General features: G+C 43.3%; 1 protein-coding gene across 7 annotated transcripts in view; it reads right to left on the bottom strand.

The window, feature by feature from the left end:
* Nucleotides 1-12,821, bottom strand: part of LOC119651746 (putative thiamine transporter SLC35F3) — an 82,576-nt gene that overhangs the window by 20,913 nt on the left and 48,842 nt on the right. For 5 of the 7 annotated variants that reach the window (XR_005249486.1, XR_005249488.1, XR_005249487.1 and 2 more), the window contains one exon: nt 2,705-2,734. The exons of the other annotated variants lie outside the window; for them this stretch is intronic. Coding sequence is in view for 2 of the 5 variants with exons in the window: in XM_038055476.1 (XP_037911404.1) it covers nt 2,705-2,734 (30 nt within the window). In the remaining 3 variants the exon portion in view is untranslated. The remainder of the gene's footprint in view (nt 1-2,704; nt 2,735-12,821) is intronic. 7 annotated transcript variants of the gene reach the window in all.

Genomic DNA, 12,821 nt, shown 5'->3' with positions numbered 1-12,821 from the left:
CGTTGACACAATTTTGGCTGATCGCTAGCGAGATTATTGCTACAGAGATTGGTATCTGTTCTACGATGCAGCTGTGGGAATTCTTGAGATGCTGCGGTATTCTCCAACCGCATCCATAGATATCAAAAGAGCTTTCAGCGAAAGATAGCACATATCTTGTTCTTCCAAAACCAGCGAAGATTTTATAAAAACCTCGCCAACTCAAGTCGTGAAAGTAACCTCCCTCTGGATCAGGCAAAAGACTTCTGGATAAGTGTTTCGAGCCAACCTAGCCATTGCACTTCAGAAGTAGTGTGCCTCCCACACCTTATGCTTTCATGCGAGACCATCCCCGAGATGATCATGCAAACGGAATATATCGACAGCCTACATCGAACAAACAATTGTCCGAGGAAAACACACTGACAACGAAGGATAAAGCCAAAATAATATCCAAATTTGGTATGGATTCGGTAGACGTCTGCAAATACTTCGGCATATTGCAAGCAACAACACCTGCTGTGGCAATAATGAAATCTAAGTTGTCGGTGTCTGGGTGATATCCCGAAAACTGAGCTGTCCGGGAAAAATAAAATCGTGGCAATCAACACCTTTGTCATTTCCGTCCTTCTATATACTTTCGGTGTGATACAGTGGAGTAATAAGAATCTGTCAATAGACGGGTAAGGGTAATTCCTGCAAACAACAACATGCACAATAGAGCTGCCGAAAAATTGAGGATCACTATCCTACGTCATCAGGAAGGAAGGGGATACTTGATTTAAAAACGTTGCACTATAATCAAGTGCACTCTCTTCGAGAGTTTTTCTTTGAGAAACAATCCTCTAGCCAATTACGCCAGGCTACCGTAATGACAAATAATAAATTGAATTCTTTAAACTTGAAAAGCAGAGAACTGGATCCCATGTCGCACACATAATTCCTGGGTGGAGGATGTTAAGCAGAACTGAGTACACCAATCATCATAACTCCGTCTCTAAGATTCTCCAACAAAACCTTGCCGTGAAGTATAACTTAGCGGCAATCTACCATCCTTACTATAAGTATACTCCGCAGAGAATCTTGGGAAATGATCGAGCCAAACTACTGTGGGATCACACTATTGTCACCGACTGCAGTGTTAACCACAATAGACCCGCTCTAGTTCTCCTTCTCAAGGAAGAACGAGTGCGCTTCATAATCGATGTAGCCGTACCGTTGGACCGAAACACTGTTGAAAAACAGGCAAGAAAAAATCCGGAACTACGACCCCTTAGCGGAGGATATCAAGTAGGCTTGACGACTACAAAAGATCGAAGTAGTCCCAGTCGTACTTTCAGCGAGGAGATTAGTCTCGCAAAATTTGCATAAAGCGTTGAAAACGCTCGATCTTAAGGTTGGACTATACACGGAGATGCAAAAAGCGGTCATCCTGTGCTATAATCCGAAAAGTTCTGTCCGATAACAGTCTGGCCTTGTGAGCTTCAGTCTTGATTCCTACTGTTTTCGATTAACATCAATATGTCTCTGTAATTTGTAACCACCGCTTCACTGTGTTTGCGACAATGGGGATGCAGCAATACATTTTCGCATGGTCCCACACACTTTGTGTTGAAACTCATCATCCCTATGATACAGGCCCTTGGATGTTGCCTTCAGCTCATCCTTAGGTTGGTCGCCCCTCGATCCGATTGGGCGAGAAGAGGGTTCCTGGGCTTTTTTAACTATATATCATACCTTAGTAGAGACGAGTAGATGATATATCTAATATCACGAAAATGATATCACCTAAAAGTGTAATATCACATTATCATCACCGAGCGCGATCGAGACATTTGTAAACATCACAATATCATCGCATTATCTAATATCACCGCATTACCCAACATCATCGTGTTACCTAATTGATAGTGATAGTACTTCTGTGATAGGTGCAATGTGATATCACAAAACATCACGAAGCATCATTGCTCTCCGTAGTACAAGCAGCGGAATTTTGGTCAATAAATACGTTTTTAGAGTCAAATAATGTAGTTAACGCCTATCCCTAAACGAACATTATCTTGCTGAAGTAACTTTTTGAGTTTTCCTTAGGCATGTGGACCAGGTTAGTGTGGACTTAATACTAATCACAATGTGCAGAATACTCTGTATGCGACATTTCTTCGGAACAGCGAAAAATAACAAATCAGAGAACAAAATCACAATGTAAGGACTGAGCAATTTGTAAAGTAGAATTGAACTTATTGCAAATTAATTGTCATTAGTGTGGGACTTTGATTGCGTGGGTGTTTCTGTGCTTGGTTTCCGTGTTGTATGTGTTAACGTGTGTATTGCGACAGAAAGGAAGGATAAAAGAGAAATTCAGTTCTGAGGGTAGTAGGACAGCAACAAAGAGGAAGTAACAAAGCTCAGCTTTCATCGATTGAACAGTTCCAACGAAAAACCATTTATCATGAACAGAACTTGAATGTCGACAGAGAGGAAAATCATATGCATGTAAAAGAAAACTTGGAAGGAAATCAACAACACACACAAACAATGCGTGAATTTCTCTTCTTCTTAGCGTGAAAACGAAATGGATTTCGGAATGGACAACGCTGATTTAGGAACAATCAAAAAAGTCGAAAGGAAATATAATAAAATACAAAAAACATCAAATGATCAAATTAATATTCTGTGAAATAATTATGGTTGTATGGAACTTTAATGGAAAGGAACTCACCTCGCGTTGTGACCCAACAAGATGATATTTCTGTAAATACAAATGAAAGAAGATTTTCTCTTTAAAAGGGGCATAAATAAAAAACGTAAGAAATCATTCAAAGGATAATGGAAGTGATTGATTGAAAAGATGGTTGTGAAATGATTGTTTTTTCCAGAGAGAAATGATATGAAAGGAGAGTGGATTTTCAACGAGAAATGAGTTTTTAGAAATTTATTGTGATCTTTGTTTCCACTGGATCAGGAAGAATTGTTCGAAAACACTTATCGTAAATCAATGGCTTCCTTGAGATACCAAACCAAAATTGGCTGAATACAATAACGATATTTGGGGCCGATTTACCCATGAAAAATAATTTTATCTTCGTGATCCAATTGAAACTCCGAAAAACAAAGTATTAAACATATTCGGGAAATTTTACTGAAATCCTGAACTGCTTTTTTCGACTGTAATCATTAAAAGATACATTTTTTTGAGGATTTTGAGGAGACAGAGTTAGGCAAAGGTGAGTACGTTGTTCAAAGTTTGGAACGGATATTGAAACCTATATTGGAGAGCCAAACCAAACGTAGACAAAAATATTACTGAGTTTGAGGTTTCCATATGGTTGCATATGAACTCCAATTCATTTTTGAATCGATAATGATTTTACTTTACAACAATATTCCGGAATAATGGTGAATATTTACCGTACCCTAAAGAAGTTTGAAAGTAAAGTATAAAAATTGATCCCTTATTTTGACCATGAGTTTTCTATTACTCCAAATGAATGGTTCTCGAATAAAATAATGAAAAGAGTCTCCTCAAATCTGACCCCAACATTTTAGAATATTTGGATTTAAACTTTGCTTTCGGGGAAAAGTTACCCAACAAACTAAGAATATATTAGGTTGTTGCACATAAAATGGCCGATTTCGCAATCAAATGAAGTTAGTTGCGATTTTTCTGTATCAAACCACCACCAGTTGACGCTGTTGGTGTCGGATAATGAAGTATAAATACTCCTACATTTACTCAAGGAGTCATTTCAGTTTTGACCATCGTTGTGATAACAGTAAATAGAAAGGAAAAAGGATGGAAAAGAGCCAAGAACGTATACCTTTTTTGTATGAGTTCAAACTCAATCATAAAGCAGCGGAGGCGACCAGGAACATTAACAGCGCATTTGGAGCTGATACGGCAAGCAAACGAACCACACGGCGGTGATTCGAAAAATTCCGGTCAGGCGACGTAAACCTTCAAAGTGAGCCACGTGAACATCCAGAACCATCAATTGACAACGACGAGCTGCGTTTGCTAGTTGAATGCGACACACGTCAGTCTGTGAGAGACATTGCAGAGAAACTGGGCGTACACTATTCGACAGTTTCCCGACACTTGCAATAACTTGGAAAAGTGAAAAAGCTCGACAAATGGGTTCCCCATACCCTTACGGAACAAAACATGGCGCTTCGAATGGAAATTTACAGTTCTTTACTCTCCCAGACTCCACAGAATAGTGACATCTGATGAAAAGTGGATATTATACGACAATCGTCGCCGATCAACACAATGGCTGCATTCTGATGAGCCACCGAAGCACATGTCGAAACCAAGCCTCCATCCGAAGAAGGTAATGGTGACCGTTTGGTGGTCTACAGCTGGAGTTATCCACTATTCTTTTTTGGCACCTGTAGAAACGATAAATGCACAGAAATGCTGTGCCTAACTCGAGGAAATATACCAAAAATTGAGTATTCAGCGGCCGAAATTAGTCAACAGAGATGGTGTCATACTCCTTCACGACAATGCACGACCTCATGTATCCAGAACAACGGTTCAGAAGTTGAACGAATTGCAGAACGAGACTCTGCCTCATCCACCATATTCACCGGACCTTTCGCCAACCGACTACCACTTTTTTGAGCATTTGGATCATTTTTTGGCGGAAAAACAATTTAGGAACGAAGAAGCTGCCAAAATTGCCTTCGACCAATTTCTGAACACCCAACAGTTGGACTTCTACGAACCTGGCATACATGCTCTTGAATTTCGCTGGGAAAAGTGTTTTGAATCGACTGGCACCTATTTTAATTAAAGAAATAATTTTTTGTAAGCTTTACAGTCGTTTTAAATTTTAGTACTAAAACGGCCATTTCGTTTGCAACAACGTAATAATAGCTAAATTATATACATATATATACATATATTCACATATTCACATAATGTGCAGCAAATTATTTCACAGTACGTCACGGTTGGAACCCATGGCAATATTTTCTCAATTCAGGCGGAACTCTTTCTAAATTTTTCAGTATCAATTATATTATCATCACAAGACTATTAATTGGACTGAAAAGTTCGTAAGCTCACAGGCGCTGCTAATATTAAATGTAGGAACGCGACAGCGATCGCCCCGACATCTAAGAGCGATGGAAGTCATGCCGATCCATACAAGGGATTATTTCAGACAAAAGACACATGGTCTCTTGCTATATCTATCGTGTCGAGTCTCCACTCCTCAGGCAGCGTACGAGGCCGTCGGCGAATAAAGGTGTCCAAATCAAACGCCAGCGTTTTAATTTAATGGGAATCCAAGTACCCATAGTGGTGACCTCGATAGTTCCATTTTTTTTCACGCACCCAACGCGGGCAATAGAACATTGCATCGTAGTCAGCACCAGCATATCTTAATAGCCAGCAATTGGAATTCCGAGTATCGACCCACGTTTTTCGACACCAGAAACCTGCATTCGACTGTCATCACAAAACGCAAGGTACGTTTTTCTTGAATTTCTGAGCATCATGTCTGGCGATCCGCATTCACCCGCGCCTACATGCGAGGCCGCCGCAAGCGCAACATCGCAGTCCCAATCGACGCCGTTATTGAAAATGCCTATCACACCATCACGCGGCAGCCCCGATCTTCGGCCCTATTATATGCCCGGTAATGTTGACTCCGCGCAGGTGAAAATACCTGCATACCGGCCAAAATTGTGGTTCAGTCACATCGAGTCACAATTTGCTTGTAGCTGAATTGTGTCCGACTCCGCCTAATTCCAAGCGGTCGTCGCCCCGCTTGGCATGTCCGTTCTTAACGATATAAGGGACATTATCGAGAATCCGCCAAAAGACAATAAATACGCTGAGCTAAAAAGCAAGCTAATAAATCGTTTCGCGGAATCCCCGGAAGACGCTTTGGCAAAGGCGTTATCCGATCTAGAGTTGGAAGACTCTAGGCCAACACCTTGTCGGCGAACAGCTAAGCCAAGATACACTTCGCACATTTTGGCTTAAAAAATTACTCACCGTGTCCGGGAGATATTAAGCGTTACAGCTCACGTCGATGTTGAAGCCCTGGCCCAAATGGCGTTCAAGATTCTCCGCGAGAAGGGGGACTTGCCGTAAGTTGCAGCGATCACGCCGGGCAGTAACGCATCCGAACTTAGGGACTCCATGGACAAGGCGAGACAAATTGCCATCATAAGCGAACGACTCAGCCGGTTTGAAACCCAATTTAGGAACCGTTCAACGTCGCGAAATGGACGACCTCGCCCCCGGACCCCAGAACATTCCCGAAATCGAAAAGTTAACCGCGACAGCGCCATTTGCTTCTACCACCGTCATTTCGGTGATAAGGCGCGAAAGTGCACAACACCTTGCGCTTTTCCATGAAACTCGTCACCTCGTCGCCGGTAGCCGCGATTGGCGAGGCACAAACCAATCTCTTAGTGATAAGGGACAAAGACGGAGGCCTACTATTTCTCGTTGATACGGGAGCGGACGTATCCGTAATTCCACCAGATAGACGAACGGGGCGAAATAACGCCAACTACCCGAAACTTTTCGTCGCAAACGGTACAACTTATGGCGAACGCCTACTCACGTTGAATTTGGGTCTGCGTCGAACATTTAGATAGGTGTTCCAAGTCGCAAAAGTGTCCTGACCAATCCTGGGCGCTGACTTTTTAAAACATTTTGGACTACTAGCGAACCTTCGCCGTAGAAACCTAGTAAACTCCATATCAAAGTTGTCCATTGAAGCCCCAATTTTTGGAGGCAATGCTGAAGTCATATCCACTTTGAACAGAAGCAATAGATTCCACGCTATTTTGGGTGAATTTCCACATCTGATTTTCCCGCGGAACAGCAAAACATGGTGTCCAAAATTGCATTGAGACTAAAGGACAGCCAATAGCCGGACACCCGAGACGCTTCCCACCCGACAAGTTTAAGGCAGCGCGCAGTGAATTCGAGTATATGATCGAGCAGCGGATCTGCCGACCGTCCAAGAGCCCCTGGGCCAGTCCGATATTAATGAAATAGAAAAATTATGGTTGGCGTCCATGAGGAGATTATCGCACATTCAATGCGGTCACCGTTGCTAATAAGTATCCAATCTTCCACGTCCATGACATTGTACAAGGGATCAATGGCAAAACAATATTCTCAACATTCCACCAGGTCCTGATCTCCGAGGAAGACATTCCCAAGACGGCGGTGATCACCTCGTTTGGGCTATACGAATTTGAGGTCGTTTGGACTATACGAAATTTTGGATTGCGGAATGTCGCGCAGACATTTCAGCGGTTCTTGGATTCCGTATTACGCGGTTTCACATTTTGCTTCAATTACCTTGATGACATGCTCGTCACATCCTCGTCGAGTCGACATCGATGGAGGAGCATGAGCAACATCTTCGGACCATATGTGACTGAACATGGGCTCCGCATCAATCCTGAAAAGTGCACATTCGGGGCTGATCAAATGGAGTATCTTGGGCACATGGACACGAGGGATGATATCGAGCCACTTAAGGCGAAAGTCCAAACCATTCAAGAATTCTCGAGGCCGAAGAAAGTCAAAGATCTTCGACGTTTTCTAGGGGTCGTCAATTTCTACAGGCGATTCCTGCGGAACGCAGCCAAGATCTTAGCTCCTTTGAACGTCTACCTACATGGAAACAAGAGGAATGATAACTCCCAGATAGAATAAAACCCCGAATCTTCTTGAGCTTTTGAAGAGATCAAGCAAGCCATCACCGAAACGTCATTACTCCGATATCCTGCCGATGATGCAGACATTCGAATCTCAACTGATGCATCCGATCTAGCAGCAGGAGCTGTTTTGGAACAGTTCACCGATGGTGAATGGCGGCCGCTCGGGTTCTTCTAAAAAAAATCACCCCAGCGCCGTCGTGTTACAGCGCGTACGATCGAGAGTTGTTGGCGGTCTATTTGGCAATAAAATTCTTTGGCTTCATGGTGGAAGGTCGCAAATTCCATATCCACACCGATCACAAGCCATTAATATATGCGTTCAAGCAGAAATCGGAGCGCGTGACACACAGAGCTGCAAGCAATGAACGCGACCCTCCTCGAAAAAATCGAGGGGCTAAAACAAGAAAAGGCTGCGATGGTCCAGCAGCTGGACTGTCAGCTAAAAATTATAAAGCGGCTAGAGGATCGCTTGGCATCCCTCGAAGGGAGGATGCCAATCGCAACGTCGGAGCAGCAGCAACGACAACATCATCGTGAACAACATCAACATGAACAACAACAACACGAGCAACAACTGAAGGAGCAACAACTGAAGGAGCAACAACTGATGGAGCAACAACAGAAGGATCAACAACATCATCAAGATGGAGAGATGTGCGTCGTCATCCAAGAAGAGGAAGGCGACGAGTTCAACTTCGTCCAGCGGAGGAAAAAGAGAAACAAAGAAAAGGTGAGTGTAAGTAGAGTTAATGCCCCTCCGGCAAACCCTCAGGCACCCTCCCCCCAGGCTACCTGCCCAAAAAAGGCAAAAATTCCGCCCATCACTGGGTATAAAATTAATGTTCCTCAATTCTTGAGGATATTAAAAGAGAAAGGGTTAAAAGCAACCCTAAAAAATATGAGGGCCGATAGGACCCTCATTTTTGCTCAAAGTCTTGAGGATCATGCAGCGTTCTTCAATCTTATTAAGGAAAAGGGACTGCATGCCACGACCAGTACCCCTCCGGCTTTAAGGACTCAGTCCTTGGTCATCCGTGGTCTTCATAGAGAGACTGAGCCGGCTGACATAATGTGCGAACTCAACGAAGAGTACCCGCACCTAAAGTGTTTCAAATCTAGTCACACGAGCCGAAAAACTGGCCCACAGCCTGAACCCGGCACTTCCATTGAAGTCGTAATCGGGGCTGTTCATGGCTACTTTCGAGCCAGAACAAGATCTAAACGAAGCATTTAAGGTGAAATATATCCTTCACCAGAAAATTTCGCTTGAGAAAGTCAAGCCGTTTCAAGAAGTGCAGTGCTACAACTGCCAAAACTTCGGGCATATCGCCATCAATTGCTCCATCGTACACCGGTGCGTGAGGTGCACGAAAACCCATGTGCGAGGGGAATGCTCAAATCCCACCGCAGACAAACCAACTTGCTGCAATTGCGGCCAGGCCGGACACCCCGCCAACTACCGCGGATGCCCGGCATACAAGGACATGGTTGCCAGAAGGGAAGCTGGCAGGGCGAAAAAAAATGCCGAGACCATGAAAGCCAAACAGGCGGTGACTCAGATGTCACAAAGCTTGGCCAAACCGGGCGTTTCTTACGCTCAAGCAGCTAAGAATACTCTCCCTAGAGCTGCAGCCCCCCAAACTCCTCTTACCCAAACAACTAGGAACACTATTCCTAGAGCTACAGCCCCTCAAATCCCTCAAGGCAACAAATTGGCCTTCCAAAACTTGGTCGAAACTCTCGCTTCGGTCCAAACAAATTAGCCGCTATCCCACTTTTGATGAGTTTATGGAGTTAAAAGTCGTCACATTTAACTCCGCGTCCTTGGTCTCACACGCCCAACGTGCCACCGCACAAGAGTTGGTCGATTCCCTGAAAGCAGACTTCTTCTGTGTTTCAGAGACACATTTAAAAAGCAGGCACAACGTTAATTTTACCGGATATAACATTATCCGGGACGACACCAACAGCGGTTCCGTCCTTTTAGTCAGAAAAGACTATGCATTTGAGGAAGTCTCCATCAAAAACCTGCAGACCTGTTCCGCGGCAGCGGCCTTAATTAAAACTAACGACAATAGACGCATCTTAATAGCTGCAGTCTACATAAAATGTAACTCTCCCTCTGAACAACTGGGCCAAGACTTACAAATCTTGAGCGATCTCCAGTCTAAACCTAAATACCTAATTTTTGGTGGGGACATTAACTTACGGCACACTTCCTGGGGCGATTTGGCAAAAAACCGAAATGGGGTTGCCCTCGAAAAATGGATCCATAATCAAAGTTCATTAAACCAGCTTGAGATGATCTTGCCAGACACACCCACAAGGCCTGCAAGTCAGTCAATGCTTGACTATTTTCTAATGTCCGCAGACGCCACTCTCACACTGCAGGTGTTAACGTGCAAAACTTTACCAAGGATGTCCGATCACTTCGCAGTTGAACTTATACTTTCCCTAAACTCTCAACTGCAAAAGCGAGTACCCAGCGCAATAAGATCATTCGCCCATACTAACTGGGATAAATTCAGGGCAGAATTAGCACCACAGCTAAACCTGAAAAAAATCACTGTCTCGCAAAACCTAACGGACAAAGAAATCGATGAGGCCATCATCTTGGCTACCGATGCCATCAACTCTGCTACACGCAGAAACACAAAGCTCCTCAAAATCAAGGAGATTCAGTTCAATAAATTGCCGCACGAGATAATGAAACACCTGAAAGTCAGAAAAATCTGGCGCAGAAATCTCAAACGAAACTTCCACAAAAATGGCAACAGAACTAACACGGAATATAAAGTGTTAATTTCGCGGATTAACTGCCTTAGTACATTAATCCGTCAAATGGTGGAACAATTCCGTAGCAAGGAACTCACTCGCAAGCTAGCAGATGTGAAACCCGGATCTAATATGTTTGTACATATTAATAGGCTGACAGGCCGCAACGGATCCAAAAACTTCGTTCTTACCAAGAACAATGAAAACATCGGCAGTGACGCTAGGAAAGCTCAAATACTCGCGGAGTCTTTCCTAAATCAACTAAACTCTCCTTCACCTAGTAACAACCGAGCAGTCAGTTCGATTGTAGACACGACAATCAAAGACTTTCTTCATGAGCATTCACTCAAACTAACTACCTTCTCCACCTTTAACCCATCCTGCAAACCAAATGACCCAAAAACCTTTTTGAGCTTATCACAGCTCGCAGCCATCACTAAAAGCCTTAACGGCAAAAAATCAACTGGACCAGATGACATAGCTAATATTGTCATCAAAAACCTCCCTAGGGCATCAATGAAGTTCCTTCTTACAGTCTTCAACAACTGCATCAATAATGGTTACTTTCCCACTACTTGGAAAGTAGCAAAGATAATCGCCATTAAAAAAAAAGGCGGCTCCCACGAACCACAAAACTTCAGGCCCGTCTCTCTCCTCTCCAACTTGGGCAAGCTCTTCGAAAAAGTATGGACATTGGGATTAGTCCAACATTGCGATCGGAAAAACATTATTCCGAACCATCAATTCGGGTTCCGGACAAAGCACGGGACCCAACACGCACTAAGCTACCTTCACGATTCAGTGAGTAGCAGACTTAACGTCAATAACAAGCCCACAGTAGTGTGTGCATTAGACCTCGAAAAGGCATTTGATTTCGTGTGGGTCAACGGACTTATCTTCAAATTAATTAGCCTTGATTTCCCTATCCCGGTGATCAGACTTATAATAAGTTTCTTCGAAGATAGGCATTTTTACGTCAGCGTGAGAAATGATTATTCCGATCTCCTACCGGTCACTTCTGGAGTACCGCAGGGATCCATTTCAGGACCAACACTCTACAACATTTTCACGGCCGACGCTCCAATCCCAGAGAGCGGTACAGAACTATTACAGTTCGCTGACGACACGCTTATCTTCTCGTCGAGCCTCCGACCCGGTAAGGCAGCTAATGCTATAGAGAAATACTTAACAAATCTCTGCAAGTACTACCAGACCTGGGGGATAAAAATCAACGAGGCTAAAATACAGCTTGTTACTCTTCGGAGAAAATCCAGATACTTGGGATCTAGATCTATCCACAGAAAAGCTAAACGCTTAAAGCTACGCATCGGGAATACCGTAGTAAACAGTTCACAACAAATGAAATACCTGGGAATGCTATTTCATGAACACCTACGATTCGACCCCCACCTTAATCTTGTTCTCAGCAGAGCACGCGGTGCACTAAGTAAAATCTACTCTATTCTTCGTAAAAGAGTAGGACTTTGCACTAAATCTAAACTGACCCTATACAAAGTCCTCATAAGACCGATTCTTTGCTACGGAGCCCCTACATGGATCTCTTGCTCGACCAAAGCTATGAAGAAGCGCGAGTCCTTCGAGCGCAAAATTTTAAGACACTGCGTCGGCTTGTCGTACAATTGGAAAACCAAGAAGTGCGGCCGCAACGCCGAAGTGTATAGGCGAGCAAAAGTTAAACCTCTTCGAGAGTTCGCTCTCAACCTGTTAGAAAGATTCTTCGAAAGAACGGAGAATCACCCCAATCCACTCATGAGGCAACTTTACCTGGAGGGTAACTCCACCCCATTGGCCACATTCTTAAGGCCTTGCCAAATTGTGAGCTCTGCATTAAAACCCGCCATTGTTTCTCTCTTCGACACTCCTTGCCTGGTAGGGGTGCACAGAGGTTAAGCGCGAAATTTTGAGCGCTATAAAAACATTAGTTATAAGAATTAGATTTAAGTATTATTTATTAGATTAGATTAAGTTAGAATAAGTAAGTAAATAAGCCTTCTTGCGCTCTAGGTGCAGGCGCAGTTTTTTTCAAATATATGTCCAGTTTTTTAATCATGAATTGTCAAGATCTACGTGTAAAGTAAATACACCGAAAAAAGTAATGTCAGAGAAGGTCGGGCAGGCCAAACATTGTAATAGCCACCCGTTTTTTCTTTTTAATTATGACACATAAGCTACATTTAGGCTAGCAATAAGAAACAAACGCTATGTATTTAATGTAAGTCACTGGTTTTTAAATAAATGATTTTAAAATGAAAATTGAGTGAATCTCTATTCAGCAGTGGTTAACGGCGCATGTTCCTGATTTCATAACCGTAGATGAATGGGCCTCAGGCAGCCCAGATTTG

Source organism: Hermetia illucens, chromosome 3 (assembly GCF_905115235.1).
Source record: "Hermetia illucens chromosome 3, iHerIll2.2.curated.20191125, whole genome shotgun sequence".
In the NCBI taxonomy this organism is placed as follows: Eukaryota; Metazoa; Arthropoda; class Insecta; order Diptera; family Stratiomyidae; genus Hermetia; species Hermetia illucens.
The sequence above is the reverse complement of the archived record's forward strand: the minus strand, read 5'-3'. Positions and strand labels throughout refer to the sequence as shown.